The sequence below is a fragment of the Anser cygnoides genome, chromosome 14 (genome assembly GCF_040182565.1).
Source record: "Anser cygnoides isolate HZ-2024a breed goose chromosome 14, Taihu_goose_T2T_genome, whole genome shotgun sequence".
NCBI lineage: Eukaryota > Metazoa > Chordata > Aves > Anseriformes > Anatidae > Anser > Anser cygnoides.
Window position 1 is genome coordinate 15644255 of NC_089886.1, and position 24769 is coordinate 15669023.

The window sequence follows — 24769 nt, forward strand, 5'->3', positions numbered from 1 at the left end:
ATATTTAATAAGAATAGTGTGTGTTTTGCAAAGAGAAAAATATATTAGATAACTTTTGATCTTCTAAATGGATCTTCCTGATGTTTTTCAAAGTTTTAACTCTATGATGCCATTGCTAATATCTTCTTTGTTTACTTTTAGTAAGATTTTGTTGTTAGATTCAAGGTAATTGTGGAAAACCAAGCAATTGACTTTCTGTTTGGTGTTTCTTTCATGTGGTTTCAGTCACCTGGAGATTCCTAGCCATTTGAAGCTGTGTAAGGTCATAGGGGCTTTGGAGACAACTGTAGTGTGATTCTTACATCAGTATTATTTCTTCAAGAATGTCAGATGCAGCACTGCAGATTTGAGAGTGTGGGGTATGCTTGTGCAAGTACAGGCCACCAGACTTGGGGAATCAATCATAAGCATTAGCCTAGTATTTTATGAATGATCTCTAAGTTGTAGCTAAAGTGTACTTAGAAACTAACTTGTTGATATTGTTGAACTGTTCTGTTTTCTATATAAGCAGATAGGAAATGGGGAAAAAAATGCACTGTATATAAAAGTACACATCAATAGGACAGAATCTGTCCTCATCAGACCTTCAGGATTTGTTTTGAAAGTTGGTAAGATGGCATAGCTGGAGTAATTTCTTTCCTTTTATTTAAAACTTAATGTAGGTCAGTTACAGTGCTGTCCTTCATGTTCCCATTAATCACTCACGTGGAGGGATGCCTCAACAGGGCTGTGTCGTTATGCATAACAGCAGCATGAATTGGCTTAAAGAGGGTTTTTTAAGAGTGTTTCCTGTGAAACAAAACATCCTTCTGGTCTGTTCTTGACAGGCAGTGCGAACAAAGAGGTACAGGTGCAGTTCACATGGATGGCAAAGAGCAGTAGTTGTGCCCCATACTTCATAAAAGGTCTGTCTTGTGCATTTTTTAGTGGCAGCCCCTAAGCAGAGCCTGTTTAAGATACTCTTTATAGTTGAGCTGATTTCTTCTACTGGATGCTGTGAAGAAACATCTCAATTTGAATACACAGATTTTCTGAAAAGGATATTGCTCCATCAAAGAAGCAACATGTCAACCATGGCCTTACTCAGTAGCTTGATTCTTAATAAGCCAGATTAGTCATCTTTTTTCTAATTCTCCCAATTATATTTTGTGAAGGGACTGGATAGCCAGGAAAAACATACATCCCTTTCCTTCTGTGTTATTGTTTGGCCTTTACTAAGTATCCTTCACCTAATTCATAGTCCTCTTTCCATCAGGTAAGAAGGATTTAGTGACTGTATAGGGAAGTATGGGTGGATAGGATTGCAGCTGTTAATGGTACTAATGCACCGGCTCTGTGTGTGTGGCAGGTTGGAAAAACTCTTCATTAAGCTTTACTGCTTATTGCTGCTATTAATTTAAGGAAGAAGAGTATTGATCAAATACCCGTTTTTCATTGTGTATAAGGAACAAGAATTTTTACAGTTATTTAATTTGGCAATATTGACTTGGTCTCATCGTATTACTTGTCCATTCAAGTGTTAAAGGAGAACAGCAGGTAGAGGAATGTGCCTAGAAATTGTATTGCTTCCTAGGCTTAAGGAAAGAGTTCAAAGCTTTGCACTGGCAAGCCATTGGCCAAAATCACCTTTGGTCACCAGGTATCAATATAACACCCTTTATTTTACTTTTTTTTTTTTTAATTCATCTCTGCAATTCTTTTTTTTTTTTTCTGAAATGAAAAGTGCTGAGATAGCCAATTTAATTGCCTTTTCATGGTTAGCCTAAGTTGAGAGGATAGATTTTTAAAGGGACATTTGAATGATTGCCCTCTGTTTTTTCTTCACCTCAGTTTATGACTCAGTGACAAAGGTGTGTCAAGGAAATTTGCAGAGAAGCTACTCTTAACAGTTCTGCTCTGGCTAGGAGAGCTCCAGTGTAATTCCAGAGACAGAGGAATTAGCCCTTGCTTCCTCTTGCCTAGTGTTCCTTCCTGGTGCCTCCTCAATTTATATTATACTGATGTGTAGCTTTGGTTTATAACATGCACACTTTGAGGTTGACTGCAAATTGGACCTTAAGGAGGATTCAAATTATATTTACATTCTAGGTATATGTTCATGATTGTTCTTTTGTCACTTAAGCTCTGTCAGTTGTGCATGTCTATATGTGTCCAGTTGCATATCACAATCTTTTGGTTTTTTTTAGTAAGATTCCGAAGGGATGTACACACAGATTTGGTGTTGGCATATTAGGGTTTCTCCAGTGATTATGTGTGGTAATGGTCTTTAATTTTCTTTAAACTGTGTCTTGTACTCTCCTTGGATTGTAGCAGGAATCTTAAATCTCTTTGTTCAAGACTTAGAGTTCAGCTAATTCCTAAAAGATTTCCACAGGGAAGATGTATCATTTGAATAAGACAACTACGTTGTATTCACAAATTCACAAATTTGAAATCAGATTTTATTGGAGTATGAGGGTCTTTCCATGAAAAGACAGTATTTCAGTATTTTGGCTAGCTTTATTTCCTGGCATAGGTGAAGTTCCTTTTTTTTTTTTTTTTTTTGAGAAAGGAAACTGAAATCATCTATCTCTAATCCTGAAAAGGAAACTGAAATCATCTATCTCTAATCCTGAAAAGGATATTTGACAGTTCATTTTGGTTTTTTTTAGGATTTAATTTGTCAGTAAATATTCCTCCTAAGCTGAATCTTATTGTATGTTGTATCAGCCCAGGATTTAATACATGTTAATGCAAAACAGAATTGAATTCTTGATATAGAAATTTAAAGGTCAGAGAGACATAATGCAAAGTTATGCCCCATTTTTCTAGGATTTAAATTGCTAAGATTACTGTGTTATTCTTTAAAAGGTTAACATGTCTGCATATGTCTTTAAAAAAATCAACTTTAATAATTAGCTGCAAAATCCTGTATACATAGTACTATTTTCATAGCCAAAATTTGAATCTATCTTTATGTTTAATGCTTTTTACAGTGCAATAAAAAGGTTGATGTAGATTACTGTAAGTAGATCCAGCCCCACCCAGATGTAATTTACTGGGTTCTTCAGTGGCTTTTGCTGGATGCCCTGAACTCTCTTTTGCTGTCAGTGACTTCTTACCATAGCACCTCACTTGCTTTTGTAAGTTTAAAGGCATGACTTGAAAGCAAAAGTCACATTGCACTGGCTTCCAGCTCCAAGAACTGCATTGCTAGTGTTTTGCACTGGGGTCACCTCAAGTTGTTAATCAGCGAAAGAAAAACTCCAGAGCTTGAGGACTCCCGTGACAGCAGGAGTGTGGAGTTGTCTTCTGGCCATGGGAGACAGGTTCAAGCATCAAATCCCCCCTCAGTACCCAACTCCGTGGGAGCAAGGAGATGCACTCAGTTGTAGAGGTGGGATACTGACCTGCAGGGAGAGGCTGCAGCTCCTTGGTATCAGCTCCAGCCCTCTCCCTGGAAATCAGTGGGACCAGCTGTCCCAACTGGGGGCCCAGAAGCTGTTTCTGCAGAGGAAGAATTGGCACCAAGCTCACATTCAGAACAAAAAGGTTAACTGCCATATTTCATGCACTGCTGCGGAGAAAGGGCACTGACCTCTTTTATTCTGTTGAAGAACAAGAACAATAAAAAAATACTTACCTCAAAACCTGGAAGGGACATCTGACAGTTCACTCTGGTATTTCTTGCCAAAGTTACAAAGTGAATATAAAATACAGTCTTATAACAGGAAATGTCAGAGTGTCTTGGCCATAGCTAGTACTGCCAACCCCACCTTTAGTATATAATCAACTTTGGAGGCTTAATTTGTCTGTAGGTATTTCTCTTACATTAAATCTTACTGTATGACATGTCAGCCCAGGATTTAATACACTTTACGTGCAAAATAAAACTGAATCATGATAAAGTTTGCAGATGAGAAGTCAGTTTAATAAACATAAACTTAAGTTTCTTGGAAAGGTAAAAGTAGTTTCTGGCTTTAGAAACAGCTGTCACCTGCTGTTCTTTCCCCTAAGCATAAATTTTACCATGGCAATTGAGGTCACAGAAATCTGTCACTTTTTATACAGAAACAGACTTTATTTTGTGGAAATGAAATTGTGGAGAGTGTTGTGATATGTGGCATTTGGGCTTATCACATGCCTCCTTTTTTTTCAGTGATACCATCAATCTGCTCTGCTGCATGAAATGTATGAATGTCACTGAGTATATTTCTGTATCTGTCTGTAGTATTTAAGACTTTCAGTGCCATCCTGCTCCTGAGAACAACTCACTCTGTAAAAGACAGCCAGACTGTTGGTAAGAGCTGTAAAATATTCTCAGCAAACAACCTTCCTCCACAAGAATGCAATTGCTCTGGGGTTTTCCTCCCAAAATATACTTAAAGACTCCACACACACCACCAACAGCCTGAAATATTCTCGGGAAAACCCCATTCAGAACAGGCTGCTTGTATGTTAAAACAATAAAATGCAAGTTGAGACCAAGCAGAGTCTTTGCAGTTGGACTGCACTCTGGTGGTTGTGCTCGTCGTAGTTCAGCAGCGTGTGCTGGTAATTCAGTGGTGAATACCACGATGAAATGTTGAAACTGACCCAGCAGGTACAGCAGGATGAATGGTTCTGTTAAGACTGAATAGAATCCAGCTTGTTCTGTGTTGAAGTTAGAAGATCAACAGAAATAATATTATCATAAACTTTAGCCATAAGGTAAATAAAATCTGACTGAAAAGTGAGCTGTGTGAACAATCTCACCTTGAGAGCTTCCTAAATCTGTTCATTTCCTATTCACAGCCACACATAAAGTAAACCCAGGCTTTCTGAAAATTTCTTTTGACCTCTTACCCAAAACGCAAGTCTGGAAATAGGATTAAAATTTATCACCGTGGTAGATCAGGGTCCTTCTGGAAACAATAGCCCTCTTGAGTGACCAGGTTGACTATAGGTTCCCATCTGGGTCGTGCCAGAGGCCATAGGTCTCTTGGTAAATACTCAAGGTTCATTTTCTTTTCCACTGTCTTCCAGTATTTCAAGAACACTTCCTGATAGAAACTTAACACTGTGAGAAGATGACGCATTTCTGTAATGGGAGTTTGCTATAAACTCTGTCAGAAGTTTTCTGATAGAAAAAAATGTTTCTTGTCAAGTGCTGTGGTCATTATATATGAAAGATTATTTTTGTGCTGGGAAGGACAGACTAAAGCTCTCTAAGTTGGAAAGCAGGCAAAGTTTTACTGCTTTTATTTTTTAAGGTTTGTATCAACAGTTGGCTATTTTTCTGATAATTCTAGACTGAAAAGTATGTAATTTCTCATGTCTGTTATTCTAGAGGGTCAGACATTCAGGATGATACATCTTCTGAGTGAATAAGTGCTGTCATCTACCAATTTTTTTTGTTGCATTCTGATAAGGAAAACCTTAATTTAGGAAGACAAATTAAGAAATCTGGATTGTCAGAACATCTGCTTTGACAGTACTCCAAGTGGGATTGCAGGACAGTATTTTCCTTAACTTTTTGTTATTGTAAAGCTTGTCTTTTCGCTGCCTTGCAACTTTGATTTTGTCATAGCATTTAATCTTGGATTTTCAAGACTCTTGCATGGGAAAGGTACATATAATTGGCTTTTTCTGCAACTGCTAGCATATTTTTGGATAATTTTATGTTGTTGAAATGATTGGGCGTTGTTAGCTCAAACGAGTGAAGTTGCCTATCTACAGAAGTTCTTTGGCAGCAAAGAAAAGTCAGATGGTTTGGATTGTTTAAAGGTGCCAGTTCCTTGGCAAATTATGGCCAGCCTTCCTCTCCAATATTTGCTTTTTTGCCTGGAGTATCCAATCATCCATTAAAATTGCACCCATTTTTAGTAAATGTGACTAAATATCTTTTAGATGGTAAAAACTAATAAAACTTTTTAACAACAAGTATAGGTCAGTTTGAAATCTGTGAATTGAAAGTTAAAGTCTTTGTATTATAGTAACTCACCCTCCCTTCCCACCACAAACATTTACTTATTTATTCATTTATTTTTGTGCAAATAAGCATCATGGGGTGATCTTTACCAGGAAAGGGATTATTGGGAGCAATTACTTATGCCAGCATTCAAAAGAGATGCTGAGGTATAAACATTTCCATTAGAGAAATAGCTGAGCACCCAAATTAAATGCATATGTCAGCATATCCATCCTTGACTTGCTTTAACTCACATAAGCTCTTCATGTGAGCGTTAGACAAAGTACAAAACCCCTGGAAAGCAAAACCTGTGAGTATTTCTATATACTTTTATATCATTTTTGGCTGATTGCTGGCATACTGCTATTCTTTCTGATCACGGAAAGCACAAGAGGTGATGGACCACATGCTGTAGGACCCAGTGTCTGACAGTTGTTCAGCAGACATAAACCAGCATACTCATATCCCACATGAAGCATATCTCCAAGACTCAACATTTTTTTATTAAGTGATGACTGCTGCAAAGAACAAGACCCACATTATTTGTGTCTGAGGCCAGGCTGTCCTGTTGCCATGTCTTCTGTCAGCTTTTATCCCAACAAGATTGCCTGTTCTTATAAGCACTGTAGCCCAGGTGCTAATCTGATACTTTGTCATTTGTTTTATATCACCTGGAGTTGGGTTTTGAAACTATTACTCATTCTGCATGTGTAGTGGGATCATTTCTGGAATGAGATGCTATTCAGTATGAGTAATAGTGTTGGAATTTGGCATCTTCTTGGGAACAAGAGAGTATCTTTTACTTTCTCTTTTTTATTGTAGACAGTAAAACAATAAATAGTTTTTCCTGTCAAAGGCCTACACAAATAGGATTACATACTGTAATCTCTACAGGGCTTCATAAGGACATGCTTGAAGGACTGAGGCCCAAGGTCTTACAGTGCTTAAGGCCTTTTATATAAGTGTTTTAAATAATTAAAAACCATTCATTTTTATGCATCTCTAAGGTCATTTTATCATTCAGAAGTTTTCTATTCACTGGGTTTTTCACAAATATGAAATATTCAGAAGATTCACTTTGCATTTCATCAGAACTTCATTTAACTTTCTAGATTGAAGTTCTCCAATGTTGATCTATAAGCAAACATCTTGAGACTGTATAGGCAGAGTAAATATTTAGAAAATAATGTTGTATATTGCGGTAGATGTGAACTGAGAATTAAGTGATAGGCATTTCATTTTGAATGATGGTGTTAAATTTAAATGCCTGGGAGTTCATGACTGTACATATAATTTTTTTTATCAGATACATGCAGTCACACAGTTATTTATCTTACAGAAGCACTGGGTTTAAAAAGAGTAAAGGTCCTGGTACACTAAACGAATGGGCTCCATATTTCAATGTGTGCTGGTAGCTGTTTTAATGGTAGCTGATTTAATTGCAGAGCACCTAGTCTCAGCAGTCTCCATAAGTTCAAGAACATAAATCTGATGTTAGAAAACCATTTATTGTAGGTCTGAGACCCTTATAAGCAACAATGAGATGAGATATGAGAGCTGGTAAATCTGTGGATTTAAATACTCTTGATTATCTGTTCTGTGTTTTTTGTGAGCAGAGTGAAGGAGAGCTGTTTGTAAGAGGATTAGGTGTACTTCTGAACTTCTGTATTCTCTCCTTGCTGACTGAATGTTTTCCTAGATAACCACTAAGATGCATATAACCTACTTCCCTTCTGTCCGTCCTTCCATCGTCCTTCCAGTGTGATGATGTATGTTTTGAATAAAACACTAATGCTTTTCTTACTGTTTCTGGTTGTCTCCTTATAGAAATCTGAGCAATAATAAGATCAAGGAGATTCGAGAAGGCACATTTGATGGAGCTTCAGGAGTGCAGGAACTGATTCTGACAGAGAATCAACTGGAATCAGTACACGGACGAATGTTTAGAGGCCTCACAGGGCTGAAGACATTGTAAGTGCAAAGATCTGTCTTTCTCTGTTCCTCTGTAACTGGAGTGGTAGTGCTCAACTTCAGCAGCACTTGTTAAAATCTGTTACTAGACAGCAAATTCTAAAGCAGTGCCTTGTTTCAGTGTTATGAAACCTTCAGTAAATTTCTAGTCTTGGGTAGGATGTGAGATTTATCTTCTACCTCTGTGGAAGAAAACCGATTTTCAAAAGTTTCAGGAGCAACTTGATGGTGAACCTGTCATCGGTCAAATTTGGGCATTTTTGGGCATACTTCTGTTATTTCCTATGGAAACAAGGTGTTTAGGAACATATTTGCTACCTATTAGTCCATCCTCACACCCCTGTCCTCTACCTAAATTGGAATTGTTGGTCTGCTCAAACCAAACCTCAGAGGAGGTTAAGGAACATAAAAGATCTTAATGTCCTACAAACCATATGAAATCACCAGCTAGCAAAAGAAGGCTCAAGTTATTGCTACAACCAAATACAGATGTAGCTAAGCAACTTTAAGGCAGGCACAACCGTAATGTTGTAGTCCTGCTGGCAGAAGGTAGCTGGCCATTCACTCTGTACCAGGTGTATCAGCCCATGAGCACATGCATGACTTTGGGCTAGCTACAGCCTTGATTGCCGCAGAAATTACCAGTGGATATAGTATTAATGTGGTTGTGGTTGGGGAGAGCATGTATGAGACAGAACATAAACGCATAAGAAATTGGTTTGGTATTACTTGAGCTCTTAGAACAACTTTGTAATTTACTTCTTAGAACTAACACTTGTACATAAACTCGCAGCAAGTAGCACTAATTTATTTTCAAGTTAAAAAATATATTGAAAGAAGGATCACAAAGAGGATTTCAAGATGGCATCTAATCTATTCCTTTTCCCCATCCTGAAAAACAGTCAGGTTTCCGATGACAGTAAAGACTCATGCCAGATGATGTGTATGATCCGTACGTGAAGAATTTCCACTTTTGCACAGTCTCCCTGCTGTAGAAAGAAAGCACTTGACTAGGCGGCTGCTGTCAGTAAATAGACTATAGGAATCAAATTGAAATTTAAAATCCGCAATTTATTCATTAGCAGCAAATGCTTCTTATGTTGCACAAAATCATCACACAATCCTTTCAGCCCTTACTCAAGTACAAAAAAAAAATAAAAAATCCAGTCTTCACTTGGAGGCCTTTGCCCTGTAATGACAAATGGGGAACTTTTCTCTTGCTATTCCTTAGCATTATTTTTCTTGGTATGGTTACAGCCATCTGTTCTTTTATGTATGCATTTTACTAAGGGAATTTAAAATACCATCCATAGATACTAAATTAATTTTCATAATGTAAAGCAGCCTGTGGCAGTGCTCCTAAGCAGTATTCAGCATTTTTTTAATAAAAAGATACTTAACATTCAAGCTATCCTGCTGACCTGACCTAAATTTCTCCCTAGCTGATAAAGCAGCCTAAATATACACAGCATGAAATGATGTTCTGTAAGTATAAGTTTTCCTTCAGGAAGGGCACACAGTGCATAGTATGCTGTGGTATAAAATCAAAGGTTTTGGCTTGAAGGACATATATATCTCCATTAATTGACTTTGAGCACTAAAATTGTGGCCTTTTATGAAGAGGTCATGCTGGACAGTCATTCTTAAAAGACTTTGTTTTCTAAAAGGCAGTAGATCACCATGGAATTGATGTATTGACATCCCAGTTCAGTCATCCCACCTTGCAGAATGACTGCACATATGTACAGAATAGAGAAAATGCTTCTGTATATGAATTTCCAAGAGTGACCTAAGCCGCTAAATGCATTATTTCTTTTATTTACTCTTACGTTTTAGAGTTCGTGGTCATGACCTGGCTTTCAAGCAGCTTTGTACTCCACGTGTAAGGCATGTGCCTCTCTGCCTCCTGACTCTTTTCTGACATAGTTTCACTCTAGTTGCAACACCAAAACCATTGCACTTGTAGTGGCTGTGGTGATAACTCTGTGTAGAGACTGGTAACGCTAAAGCAGTGTAATGTCCAGGTCTCAAACGCTGAGCGTTTGTGATTGCACAGTTAATCTCTCTTTGGTGTTTTTTAAGTATGTAAATGCCCAACTGGTGGATTCAAATAGATATAAATCCAGACTTCTAAGGGAGTCTGAATTGTCCTTGTTCACTGCATGAATTTGATACCAAAGAATGAACGCTCCTTAATTGAGAGGATCAATTCACTGGAACAGCAGCATGAGCTGCATATATTGACTGGATTTCTGGTAGTATGCTTTAAATATGGAACAATTTTTCACCTAAGTAGAAATATTCCAACTGTGTGGTTATGTTTACAGATCCAGATGTTGATTGGCATGAATTGGAACATACTCTTTTTGCTGTGCAGAGATACAAAATACTGCAGTCTTTCAAATTAATTAGGCTGTATCATCGAGTTCATTGTTACCATAACAACTCAGAGAGATGTATCTTCCAAAACACAGCATTGATTCATCTAGTACAAACACTGAGCAAAGAACAATTTATAGAATGGTTACTGCTTTCTGTCTTGTCAATTAATTATTATAATGAGATTTCAGAGCTTGCTTTAGGTCTGGAAATCTTTCCTAAGCTACTCCTTGATTTCTGCTAAGGGCGCTGTTTCCTTCCGTATTTCTGCAATGTGGATTACAAAAAACATCCACAATAGAAGCAGAAATAATGCAGTTAGTATTATTGTCACATAACCTCTGACAGTCTTTCTCAGTTGGTCTCTGAAATACATATTGACATGCTCTCAGATACTTACTAAATGAACAGACTTGAGTGTTTATTTCAAGTTTGCCACTAGTTGTGATTTTGATTGCACACTAATTTCAGATGTGGAGTTCCCATCAGCCTCTAATGCTGTGTGGAAGAAACGCATTTTAAATTCACAAGACAATGTTTATATGAGTTTAGCCCTCTTTTAGCTGTGTTGTACTTCAGCAATCAACAAAAATAGAGCACAGTACTTGCCAAACCATCTGTTGATGCCCTAGAAACAGGGCCTCCTGACCTGAATTTATATCCCCTCCCAATATTTCCTAATTCCTTGTTTTAATCTTCACAGGATGCTCAGGAGCAACTCTATCAGCTGTATAAACAATGACACCTTTGCAGGACTGAGCTCAGTGAGACTTCTTTCTCTGTATGACAATCATATCAGTACCATCACCCCTGGAGCCTTCAGCACATTAGTCTCTTTGTCTACAATGTAAGTTATCTTCTTACAATAAGAACACATCGTGATGCCTTTATTCCATGCCTTCTTTCTGAGGAGACAGCGTTTGAGTTTCAAAATCAAAATGCTTACTTATTCATATTTGGAAAACCTCATTTAGAGAAAGAAAACCCTATCCTACTGAAATCACAGGTTGTCTTTGAAAGATTCAGGGTATGATTCAGAAAAACATTTGAACTGCTTCAGCTAGAGTGGGTGAAAAAGCTCAGATGTTGCCAGCCTCAGGCAGGATGACTGCGTGTTTTGCTACGTTATAGCCTAGTGCAGTACACAGGAGGAGTTCAAGGAAAACAACCTCTTCAGATTCAGAATTGCATTAATTTCACTAGAGTCTAGTTTTGTAAGGACAGCATTCATTCTTGGATTTCAGTTAAATTAGTTAAATATCAGAAGAAATCTAGTAGCTAATGCTTAGATTTTCAGACGAACTTAAGAGGACAAAGCACTCCAGTCCTACTGAACATGAATTTAAAAATTCCAATCTAAGCTTTTCTGGTAATTCGCTTATATTTCTGTGCACTTCTTTGAAGTAGTTCCTTTGCTTTTCAAGTATTTGTACATACCTTTTGTGAGGTGTCCATTTTAATAAAATACAGACTGATAAATATGGAAAGAAAGTCTGCTCTTTGTTTCCAGCTGTGAATATGGACCCTGATGTTGCTGTTAGTGTAAGTTGTCTGATTAATTCCCTTCACGCTGCCCTGAAAATACACTTTAATTGTCCAACCAAAACAAACTATTGTAGCTATTGCATTTCAGGTTTTGAACCTGGACTTTTCTTCCATTACTTTCTGTAACCCCCAAAGCCCCATGAAACTGATGGACAAGAAACAAACACAACCAGATTATTTCTATTGACCATTTTCAAGTCACGGGACAAATCAAGTGGTACTTGCTGAAATCTTGTTCTCACTATGCTGCAAGCAATGCCTACCTGCTTCTTGCACAGTTGCTTCTGTACTTCCTTCTGTGCATCCCTTAATAGCTGTGACTCTCTGAATTAGTCTATAAAGTCCCTGCCTTGTTTGAATGGAAGCATTTTTGTCATATTTTGTTAGAAGATGCCCAATTTTCTTCCTTTTTTCAGCTGCAGATATAGAATATTACAATTTAGAGGATCAGCAGTTAAAGCTGCTGCTAGTAAGACTGCACTGCTTTGGCACGGACTTAAGACCACATCTCATGGCAGGTTTCTACCTGCTTTTTGAAGAAAAATTATGTTCTTTGACACATTTTCACTTCGTGTTTGATCCATGGACAGTTAAGGCAGGAGGAGGTTTGCTTTTGACTTCTTCAGACATTGTGGCCTAGACAAGCCATAGTGATATTTCACATTTAAATGCAAAATGCAAATGTGTTAATTTCCTAGCAGCACTCCATTGTAGGTTGTTATATGAAATGACAACACAGCTGAAGATGCATACTATGCCTGCTTTTCCCTTTCAACCCACACTTTGTGAGTTAATCAGGGTTTGCAATGACTCACTTTTGCATCTATTACTGTGAGCCAGAAATTAATACAAAATTTAACATTTCTTTCCTTTTTTATCTTGGCATATTTACAGCACTTTAAAAAAAAATATTGCTCCTTTTGTTATTGCTCATTGAGTCAGCCTCACTGATATTATCAAAACATGGACAGCTCTGCAAATAGTGCACTAATGGTTTTCAATAGACGAAGAACATTTATTTTATAAGTTATTGGTGAAAAATATCAGTTTTTATTATGTGTTACTAGTCAAAATAAATATTTAGCATGCTAATTTGAAATGTACTTGTACTTCTGCATACATGGTATTCAATGATGTCTTTCAGTCCTCACACAGTCAACTGGGCAGATTTGTAAGCAGAACTGGTTTTCCATGAATTAAACATGCAGCTATTCTCATATAAACTTACCCTGAATTCCAGGATGTATTTTCAGCCTAATTTCAACAATATCCAGATGCGTTTCAGCATGTTTTTCTAACAGGTCACTAGAATTCATTTAAATAGTTAATATTCCATAGCTACTTTGCAATTTTTAACAGAGATGTTTCTAACAGGATATGAATATTTCATCCCTCAAGACTTCTATTCACCCTTGATTTTAAAAATATGTCTATGTCCTTGAGGAAGCACTTATGAATTTAATGTTAGTAAGACATCTTTGCTAAAAGCTTGATTGCTTTGTTTCTGTTTGAGTGGTTAAATCACTATCTTACATGTAGGAACTCTGATTACTAATTATGAATTTTTAAAACAATCTGCCTGTCCAATATTTCTGTTTGTGGTTTGAGAGCTCCACTTGAACAGCCGGTTTCTAAGATAAAGCTTCTGAAAATTATTGGCTGTTCTAGATTTTCAACTGGTTTTTGTAGGGGATCCTTTGTCCCACATGGCACTCTAGAGACCCTCTATCTTAAAATTTTTCCAAAAGCTGCATCACAGCATTGCCATGGAAAGAGTATATATGTGGGCATGTCACCTTCATATGAAATTAAAATAGAAAGTGGATTCTCTTCAGCTGGACCAAGAATTAAATTTAGGTGTCACTGAAGTGATAGGAGGATATGTGTAAATTGTGACAAGATGAATTTTTCTTTTTTTTTTCTTTTTTCTTTTTCTTTTTTTCCCAGAGTTATTTAAGTTCCATAACAACAGATTTATTTCTCTATTGCATTTATATGTAACAACTTCTTACTTAGTTCTTAGGAAAAGTATAAACCAAATGTAATCCAATGGTTAAATATTTTTTATTGATATTTTACCCTTTGTCAGCTAATGAGGAGTAGCACATTAAGTTAAAGCAACCTCTGTAGAATGGGCATACTTATTAATAATGGTCATACTTATTAATTTTGATGGGAGCATTCTGCAGATTGACCACATGAATGTTTCTGAAAGTTTTTCCTTATGTTCAGAGCTGCTGGTTCTCCAGAAACCTGATTATATACACCTGCTGTTTGTTTCTAATAGTGGATTACTTCCTTGTAAGGATTTGTTTCATGGAAGTTGTTCTGCAAATATGATCTCACTCCCTTCCATCAGTGGAACAAATGACCTTTGGAGCATTGGTTCACTAAGCTTTGGAGATTTAAATGCTTGGTTTAAACATTCATGCCAAAGTATGTCAGTATGGAAAATATACAAGGCATCCTGCATGTGCTCCCATTATAGATTAAAGAAAATGGAAAACAAGTCAGAAATGAAGTACCCAAAAGCAAAGTAATATTATCAGTACTTTTCTGCTTCTTCTGACTGAAAGCTCCTATGTAACCTGTTCACTTATTCACCTTTATACAGCAAAATTAGTCTTGCCACTGAAACCTAGTCAGCATAAAGTAGGTTGAGTATTTTTTATTATGGAGCATTACGCTGAGTTTTCTACTCCTCCCCATTTCTCCCTCTACACCAATACAATAGTCTCTACAAGATCTACGTGTAATTACACACCCAGAGCTCCTGGCTAGTGCAGTGATTAAAGTGTGCAGTGACTGAAGTAAGCCGTTTTACTACATGGAGAGCAGCTGTAAATCATAATGTGGTTATGTAGTGTTGACCTAGAACCTATATAATTTAGAAATTCTTTTGGGTTTGTTTTCTTGCTGCCACACCTTAACTGTGCCAGATGTTTTCATCTCCAGCACTGTTGTGTTCTGAAGGAACTGCTTGGCTGAAAACTTTGTGATATTGACTACGTGGTTAGGTTTGTAAAAGTATGTTGCAAGTGAAGATTTCCAAGGTCTTCAGCTACTGCACCTGTATTTGAAGCATGCGCTTCTTTAGGAAATTTTTTCATTTTTAAGATACACTGTGCTTTAGAGGAATTTCGTTATCATCTTTTTTTTTTTTTTTCTGTACTACCATATTAATAATCCTTGGACATATTTACATATGATGTGGGAATTCCATCAGTATTCATTTGGATACTTCGTTTTCCATATGTGGGGCTCTGACAGTTCATTTCCTTCAATGGAGCAACCCTAGAGGCTATTATTCTTTCTGTATTTGTACAAAAGATAGTCAACTTTTTTTTTTACCAGGAATATCAGCCTCTTGCTTTCATTTGAAATTTATTCATAAAACTCTTACACACAAATAATGTATAGGAATTTCAGTACAAGACTCCAGTAAAAAAGATTTTTTCCAAGATTCTCAGCTCTAATTCGAGCTAGGTTAGAAAGATTGTCGTTTAAAACAAACATCACCTTATACTCCTTTCATTTAAAGAATCACAAGCTATTAAAAATACAAATGGGTAATATCTTTATTTTATATAGATTTCTTTGTTAGAGGTGTTCAACTGAGAAATTGCCGTAGCGTTTATGTTTTCGTGGCTTGACAAGAGAATGGATAAGGCTTTCTTTTTTTAAATGTTGCTAACACAAGCTACACTAAGAATCCTTTCCTCTTAGAAGGCTGTCAAGTGGTTGCTTTGGGTACCACGCACCACAGTGCTGCAGCTAGGCTGCAGCAGTATTTTAAATGTATTCTGGGAGCTGTAGCAAGATTTGATGCAGACCTCACAAAGTTCACAAGGCAGAAAAGCACATGCTTTTCACTACAGATAATACTGACCTTAGAAAGAAAGCTTGATAAGGAGTGGCTCAAGCTGACAGTGCTGCATAGTTTATGTATGTGTGTATATATGTATGTATGTGCAGAATACTGTCCTTGTTATTTCTGTATTTCTGTGGGCAACCCAAATCCAGGTTGCCAGAAGCTCCCACATGGCACAGATTTGTAACACAGGCAGGTGGAAAGATGGGTGCGCTGTGGCCAGGAACAATGTGCTAAGCTAGCATGGCTGTACACATACGAAGTAGTACACGTAGGTCTTTGTTAATGGCTAGCCGTGCTAAGCTTTTCCATGTTATTGCCTGAAGTAATCAGATTGAAGATCACCCATACGTGTGTCAGTGTGTGACATGAGTTTAGACCTGGGTGTCAGCTGTCGCTTGGGTTGAAATACACTGTAAATAAAGCCCTGTTAGCGATGCAAGTATGTCTAAATAATCGCTATAGCAGTAAGTACTTTGTTTTATATACATACATATGTGTACATAAATGCATTTTATAATTACAACCCTAGACCTACTATAAAACCTGCGTAGAACATGCCCGATGTGTAGAACAGAACAGGATCTCAAAGACACAGATGGCAGGAAAGAGCTTCAACTTGGAACCTGTCTTCTTTCTGCAGTTATTTAAGTATTTCTGTATGTTCTTATTTGATGCAATTATGTCTTGTTCCATTTCAGTAATTTGCTGGCTAACTCCTTTAATTGTAACTGCCATTTGGCCTGGCTGGGAAAATGGTTGAGAAAGAAGAGAATCGTCAGTGGAAATCCCCGATGTTTGAAGCCCTTTTTCTTAAAGGATATTCCAATTCAAGATGTGGATGCCCAGGATTTCACCTGTGATGGTAAGAAAATCCAGTTCAATTTGTCATTTATGGTAATGTTGACATCTGTGTGAGAGCCTCCCTGCCTATCGAGCAATGATTCATGGTGAACATTTCAGTTTAGAGATAAGGAAGACAGCCATTTAGAGCTGAAGATTATTGTTCCCTATCAGGAATTTATTGTTGTTCTCATTTTCCACTTTCTGCAATTCTACCATCTGCACCTAAATATAGGAATAAATTTATGAAAGACAGATGCTCTGCTTTGTATAGTACTGGTATAATCCTGGCTCTTCCTCCCAATTCCTTATTCATACAGCTAGTTAAAAGTCATTGAAGCCTGTGGGAATGGTCTTTGCTTGGAAGGTCTTTTATATTTGGGAACTGTTCAGTTTTACCAATAGAAGAGATGAATACAGGGAAAAAGAAAAAAGAAAAAAAAAAAACCTTAGATGCTACTAGAAATGACTCAATGATGCTTAATGCTTTGCGGGGTCAATATAGGTTATAAATAATTAAATAAATAAAAATCCTTAAATTTAATTAATTTTTCAGATAGTTCTTTTCTCTGTCTTCTGATCAAGCAGATTTTAGAGAAAATAACGAGGAGAAAAACTGATTGATGAATGCACTGCTAACTTGACTTGGAGGCTGTGGTTGCCTGTCAAGCCCAGATATGCTGGAGCTGCAGGTAGTCATACCTCTAAAGAAGCTGTAAGAGTCACAGGAGTTGCCCGTTTGGAGAAGAAATGAACTCTGTCCTAGTCAAGCTATGTGGCAGCAAGGCAACGTGTTTTGGGCTCTGAGGTCAAGGGAAATGAGTTTAGTCTTTAAAGAGTAACTGGCTTTTGGTTTGGAAAGAAAAAATCTTGGTCAAGAAAATGGCATTGCATACTTCAGAGCTTTCTCTGTCATAGAGCCAGTCAGACAGCCATGGTGAATGACAAGTATGTGGTGGCAGGATGTAAAAAAAAAAGAACATTGGGAAAAACTGAATATGCTGCAGAAACATACCTTTTCTGCTGGTTTGTGAAAGGCTTTGAATTTTGCTTCCAACTGTAAAATTCAGTTGGAAAGAAAAAGGGAAAAATATTTCCTGGTTTTTTGTAGGCCAGTCAGGTTTCTCCATCCCTTTGAATACAAATAATTCCCTACCCATACATTTATGAGTAATTTTTTTATCTTGTAGCAGGTATTTCAGTTTTATTCTTTAATCTCAATGCTCATGGGTACATCCAACAGAGAGAAGGAAGAAATAGATCAGTCTCAATTAGTCCTTGCATCTCTTTTTTTTTTAAAAAAAAAAAAAAAAAAGGAAAATAATGATGGCTGGCTGCGTTCTCTTGGATTGCAGCCCTGTGTGTCAGTGCTGGTCCACTCAGGCTGCTCGTACTCACAAACAGTTGCATGGTTCCTCTAGCTGTCATCTAGAGAATGTGCCACTAATTGTTTCTTTTCATATACATTGTGATACCGTAGTGTGCTTTTGCCTTATGTTTTGCAAAGCCTGTTGGTTTTGGGGAAAATCCATGCCTTAATGTTCTTAGCTTTAAAGAGTTAGTTTGTTCCGCAGAAACTCTATTGTTCTTCAATTATGAGATTTAATCTACTGTTTATGGAACTTTGAATCCATTTTTGGAAAAAGTAGATATTTTTATGTGTGCACAGATGGATTGCCAGCAGTTGCAAGTATGCTGCTCAGTTTGATGTTTGCCTTGTTATCCTTGTCAAAAACAATGAGCTTTTTAATTCAAATGATTAATGAAATGCCAGGCTGACATTAAAAAATACAAAATTAACATCTAAAAGTTGAATTAAAAAAAAAAAAAAAAAAAAACCTCCTAAAGCAGATTGTACATAGTGAATCTTAGAATGGTTTGGATTGGAAAAGTCCTTAAAGCTCATCTAATTCCATCCCTCTGCCATGGGCATGGATACCTCCCACCACACCAGGTTGCCCAAAGCCCCATCCAGCCTGGCCATGAGCACTGCCAGGCATGGACAGCTTCTCTGGGCAACCCATTCCAGTGTTCCACCACCCTCATAGTAAAGAATTTCCTCCTAACAGTTGCTCCAAAAGCTTTGAGAGCTATTTTAAAATTCTGTGACGGTTACCCAGGATTCAGTGATGTCCTTTCTTGGTCCTTCTAAGAAGTTGCCTTCAAAGTGTGTCAGTCTGGGCTGAAAGCTGATTTCCCTTCTGAATACTCCATTTCTCCTCCTGTGCAGGTAACGATGAAAGCAGCTGCTTGCTTTCTCCTCCTTGCCCTTCCCAGTGTACCTGTGTGGATTCGGTGGTACGTTGCAGCAACAAAGGTCTGCGGATAATTCCCAAAGGAATTCCGAAAGATGTGACTGAGCTGTAAGTTACATTTTACATAGCTCCTTTCATGAGAAGTTCATGATATTACATTGTGGGGAGGCTTTGTGAGTCCTTTGGGGTTTTGCCTTTGACTTCAGTGACTGACTGGTATTTTGTGCTTTGGTGCTTTCTGTATGTTTTGACTGTTGTTATTTTTAAACTTATTTGTCCCTTGACTGAATGTGTTGCTCTGCAGTGGGAACAGAGTTTATCTATCCTTGCACCCATTAGTTCTTTGTGGGGAACAAATGCATATATTGGTATCAAACGATCCTGTAGAGCTTCTGAACAGCCTGAGCTCATAATAGGCAGTTTGTAAGGCCGATGAAAATACGTTCCTGACTTAGGCAGCTGTGAGCTAATTATCCTCTAAGGAGATTGAGAAGAGGGAAAAAAATGCCAGTGGTGGAAACAAACAATGAATTTTCTCCAGGCTTCATGAAATGTCTAAAATAACAGATAATTAGATTAAATGGTAAAGTAAATTCATCCTAGTTGATAACTGCCTTCCTAGTCTTCTTTTCATCTACCCCTTTTTATGAATTTATACTGGATTTTGGTTCTTTGCTTGGAAAGAAAATACATTGCTTGGTGGAACTGCTTGGCGTAAACAATTGGCAATAGAAATACAGAGCTTTTCCTCTTTAGATCCTTATTCAAATCTATCCCAGGTGAATTTTTCCTGAAACTTATTACAATTTCTGTATGAAAGTAGTTGGTTGAGTTAGTTGGTGTGTTCATTGAATATTCTAATGAATGAAAATCTGCTTCTGCTTTACCCTATTTAGTAACGAGGCAACTGATGAATGAGATACACATCCTTTTACTCCCTTTGCAGTGGAAGGGAGTTTGTGTTGTTTTATACAGGGCCTCATTGCTTAAATGAGGAATGGACTGAGAGTGCATGTGAGAACACAAATTAACATGGATATTTTGCATTAATTAATACATCTGTATGGACGCTGGGCATATTTAATAGTGGTTTGAACCAAAAGTCGAGTCCAAGCCTGTGTATTACCTTATATATTGCCATCAGTGATAAAGAGTCTGTAAGGTGGTTTCTGCCCTGTTCTTGTTCAAGTCCCATTGAATTCAAATATGACTTGCCAACAGCAAGATATCACAGATGTTACTCCTATTTCCACTGCCACACTTAGGAATTTTTATCTTTAGATTTTGCATATCGAGTTTTACTGATACTATTCGATACACTGACGACATAGCTTTCACAAAAAGAGTGAAATTAATCTCACATTTTTGAAAACTGCTATATTTCTTAAGCTATTTCTTGGCAAATGAGGCGGTAGCCTGGAACTGAGCAGTTTGAGTTCATAGGAGTTTACGTGACTGTCTTCTTCAGTAGGAGCCTCTTGGCTGTGCAAGCTTCTAGTTCGGTTTTCTGCTTTCAATCCAGAAATGCGTCAGGAGAATACTGTCAGCCATGGACTGGCTGGCTCTGAATTTTTCATGTTCTGCAAATATAACCTTGAATCTGTCCCAACTGTCTCAAAACTCAGTCCTGATCTCACTTTCCTCTCAAACAATATAAACTAGCTCCTTATATGTATCTATACCAAAAGATGAGCTGCAGGTACTGAAGGAAAAAAAAAAGAAAAAAAAAAAAAAGTGTTTCTGAAAACAGTGAAAAGAAGGAAATTAAAAAGAAAAAAAAAATCAGTCTTTCTTGCCTTTCTTCTGCTTCCAAACTGAGATAAACATTGCCCATGATTTAGAAGACACTGTACCATCTACATCTATTGTGAAATGTATTTTTACTGTCCTGTATTTGATAATTCTTACCACCGTTGTGGCAAACAGCATCTCCTGGATGGAGTATCTTGTCAAAGCTGCTTAGTCTCTGTGGTAGCAGCGGATGTCTTTTAGCTCTTGGAACTGGAAAGCATGTAAATTACCTGCTGCAGAAGACGTCACAGCTTTTATATGGCTAGACAGAGGGCAGAGGTTGTGCCACAGGAGGGACCAAGGGCATAAAGAGCCTGCAGCCCTCTCCCCGTGGGAGGCCCGAAAGGTGCTGTGATGCAGGGGGGCGTTTTAGTGGGATCTTTATTAATGCGCCAGTCTGCATTCATAAACTTCCATTATTGATGCATTCATTTACAAGGCACATTAGCTACAAAGCTTTTTGTTAAATTAGTGTGTTTTTATATAATATGGTTTAAGAAAAAGCACTGCCATGTATCTGGGTAAACCAGTCTGTTAGGGCTGCATATAGTTTTCTCAGAAATTCTTTTAAATTCTTTTAGAGGTGTTAAAATAGCCTTGAAATGGGAATTCTTTCATTGTAGCAGGTATTAAATATCAATGTGAAAAATTGACCATCTTACACAGGCATGTAGGGATAAGGTTAACCTTTGTTGGGTCAAATTTCACTGTGCCTAAGCTCAGCCAGAAGATCACCGGCTATGTTTTATTATATGGTGTACCAGAGACTTAGGCTCACTCCTTCCAACTTTCTGAGTTTCTGTTCTGAACAACGAATGGGAAATCCATGGCATCCTTCACATTTAAAGCTGGGAAAGACAGGACACATACCCGTGTTTGGTTTGCACCACCCCTGGAAGGAGGAATTACCTTGGCAGGGAATGCTTCCACATAGAATAGAGTTGAAAATACCACTAAGTCTGCTGCTTTTCAGAGGCATGATAATACAAGTGATTTCTGTTTCCCAGCAGTTCTTTCACAGAACCCTATCATCATGGGCAAGCCTTCTTTCAGTTTCCTGTGAACAGGGAAATACTATGTTGTTTCTTGCAAATTCCTTTGCTGTATATTTATATACTGGCCACATTTTTTCCCCACTGTTTACTTGCTCTGAAGAGAAGCCTTGGTTCTTTGAACACAGTCATTTATCTAGTCCAGAAATTCAGAAGTAAAATGTTCATGCAATGAGCTAGTTTGGAACTTCACCTGACTCCCGCTTTGTGTTTTAGGTTTCCTTTTCTTCTTCTTCTTCCTCCTTTTTTCTTTTCTTAATGTATATCTGAACCAAGCTTCCCATGCTTTTTTTCCTTTTATATATTACCTCAGTGTATGAGTGCTAGTGTTTTCTTTTCTTTTTTTTCCACAAAAATATAGTCTATTTCTAAAAGTCTTATCTGACAAAATGCAGCTGCTGTGATGGACCTACAGCAAATAATAATTTGCACTGAGGGAAAAAGCTGAAGGCAATTATGTGGGCACTGCGTGCATAAGCTGTAACCTAATGAGCATGGTGTGTTTCAGAATAAATCATAGAACCATGGAATCATAGAACAGCTTGGGTTGGAAGGGTCCTTACAGATCCTCTCATTCCAACCCCCCTGCCATGGGCAGGGACACCTCCCACCACACCAGCACTGCTGGCTCACGTCGAGCTTTTTGTCCACCAGAACCCCCAAGTCCCTCTCTGCAGGGCTGCTCTCGAGTCCTTCTCCCAGCCTGGGCTCGTGTCTGGGGTTGCCACAACACAAATGCAAAGCCTTGCACTTAGACTCACTGAACCTCATTAGGTTCTCATGGGCCCTCTTTTCTAGCTTGTCCAGGTACTAATATGTACTAGCCATGTAATCTCTAGACTCAATGTTGTCATGACACTGACCTATATGATAGCAGTGATGGGGTTGTTAGACACCAACCGTACATCATTTTTAGTGATTGGTTTTCCTTCCATTTTTATTAATGCATATTAATATTTGAATTTGCTTTGGCCATTCCTCTCCTCACAAGCCTCCTTTCTCCTTGTCGTGTTTTTTGCTCTGCGTGTTTTGTTCTTTTAGCCTCCAAGCTTGTTCAGTCCTTTTCTGTACAGCAGTTTTCACAAGTGGCTGACCTGCTTACCAGCAGAGGAATCCTGTCCAGCTGCCTTCCAGCTGTTAATTCCCTGCCCCTGGGGTGCTGCCTGTTGCAGCGAAGGAGAGCTCTCCCCTTTGAGAGAAAGGATAATTCTACAGGATATTCTAGTTACAGCTGAAATAGAGGAATTAAATCTGCATTTCAAATATGATAGATAAGAAAAGTTAAATAGATCAGATATGTGATGACTGAGGAGGTTTGAGTATGTATCAGAAAGTGATTTTAGCCCTAACTGAGAATAAGGGTAAGTTAAACTTCAGGGTGTTCACTTTTCTCCCAGTCACGTTTCAGTGTGTCAAGCCAGTAGGTTGTGGTCTGACATACGAGCGCACAAAATCCAGGCTCCAGATCTGCCAGAGCTTTCTTAAGTTCAAGTTCCAGATTTGTACATGGATCTATGCTTGAATTTTGTGTCTTCCCAAGAAACAGTAATTGAAGCTCGAAAATTCATGTTTTGTGGATATGGTTCATCTTTCACATCAATGGTCTTCTAGACCACCTTTTTCAGGAACTGAAACTTGCATCAGAATGTTAGGGTATCGAATATCCGCATTAAAAAGTTTTGACTATAACTTAATTTTAAAGCTGCATAAAATTGGCAAGTATCATATTTTTTTTAATGTAGCATTCTATATGAAATATTCAAAGAAATTAAAGAAAAGGCTCTGTGCTTTTCCATTTTCTGCATGAGAACTGATGTTTCTCTCCAGTTTCTTCTCTTAGCACAGATTGTAACTATGAGCTTGACTTTATGGCTGAATAGACATTTCAGTACAAAGAAGGCTCCAAGTAATTCACGTGGTTATATGATGCTTTGGCAACTTGTGCTGGTTGTATCACCTCAAATCCAAGCAGTTTCAGTATAAAAATAGACAAGCTGGAAAAAGAACAGCTGTCATCTTTTATGCATAGTTTTAAATTTTTTATGTGTGATGTCAGTGCATGTGGAAGGTGCTCGGTGAGCCCCTGGGGTGCTGCAGGCACTGGGCTCCAAGGGCTGGTGTGGTTGGTGCAGGTGCAGAGCGAGGTTTGGCCATGCCCTACAGCACCAGCCATCCTGGCCAAGCAGGTATCCGTCTCCAAAGCTCCTTCAGGTTTTCAGACAGTCTTTTCTGGCACAGGATTGGTGGCATTTTATGAGAACATGAGCACTTTTTTTTTTTCCCTATTTTGACTCTGGTAATTACTTTTTGCCTACAAGTCATTATTCAGACTTCAGGATTCCCAGCAGCATTCATGAGGTAGAAAACAATTTCCAGTCTGATATATTAAACTGCAGAGTCATGAGACTTTAGGAAGCAAAGGAGTTTGTTTTGAATACTAGTCAGCATGTCTGTATTAAGGCAGCTGACACCCACTCTTGACTCTGACTGCCTGTGTATTAATAACTTGACTCTGAACATTAAAATTAGATATGTATTTTTTCATTCATGCCAGAATTTCTTTGCATACCAGATGCCATATACATCATCTCACTTTGGCTAGGCATTGTAAAGAATTAAAAATACAGTCTTCCCTCCACATTCTTCTGTAGGGTTTTGTTGTGGGTTTGGGTTTTTTGTGGGGTAACTTCCTCCTTCCTCCATGGTTAGATGTGTATACACAGTTGTAACTGGGTTCTGCCCCTACAACCTCAGGAATAATTCTGTTATGCACTGGGTCCAGTTTCCAGCCCTCTTGCAGCCCCTGTGTATCATCTCCAGCGCAGCAAGGTGCAGAACTGCTGCTCCTGTGTCCCCTCTGTTTGGACAGAGGCCTGGCCCATGGTGGGCAACAGCTCACCTGCTGCAGTTGTGTTCTTCAAATTCAACTCAGATCCTCCTCATTCTTGGCATGTTCTTATGTCCTAAAGGCTCTGGTTAGTTCAAATTCATTGCACGTTCAAAATTAATGCCTATTGCTTAGAAAATATTGCTGTTCTTTGTATAATGTGGTGAATGGTTTAACAGTGGTGAATTGCTCTTGCGTGCATGAAAAGTATATGATCAGTAATTTTTCAGTGTAAAATTGTGTTTG

General features: G+C 38.0%; 1 protein-coding gene across 3 annotated transcripts in view; it reads left to right on the forward strand.

The window, feature by feature from the left end:
- SLIT3 (slit guidance ligand 3) overlaps positions 1 to 24769 on the forward strand; it is a 512041-nt gene that overhangs the window by 390696 nt on the left and 96576 nt on the right. For all 3 annotated transcript variants that reach the window (XM_048064726.2, XM_013178499.3, XM_013178496.3), the window contains exons 18-21: positions 7757 to 7900; positions 10983 to 11126; positions 16397 to 16560; positions 18769 to 18901. In XM_048064726.2, coding sequence (XP_047920683.2) covers positions 7757 to 7900; positions 10983 to 11126; positions 16397 to 16560; positions 18769 to 18901 — 585 coding nt within the window. The remainder of the gene's footprint in view (positions 1 to 7756; positions 7901 to 10982; positions 11127 to 16396; positions 16561 to 18768; positions 18902 to 24769) is intronic.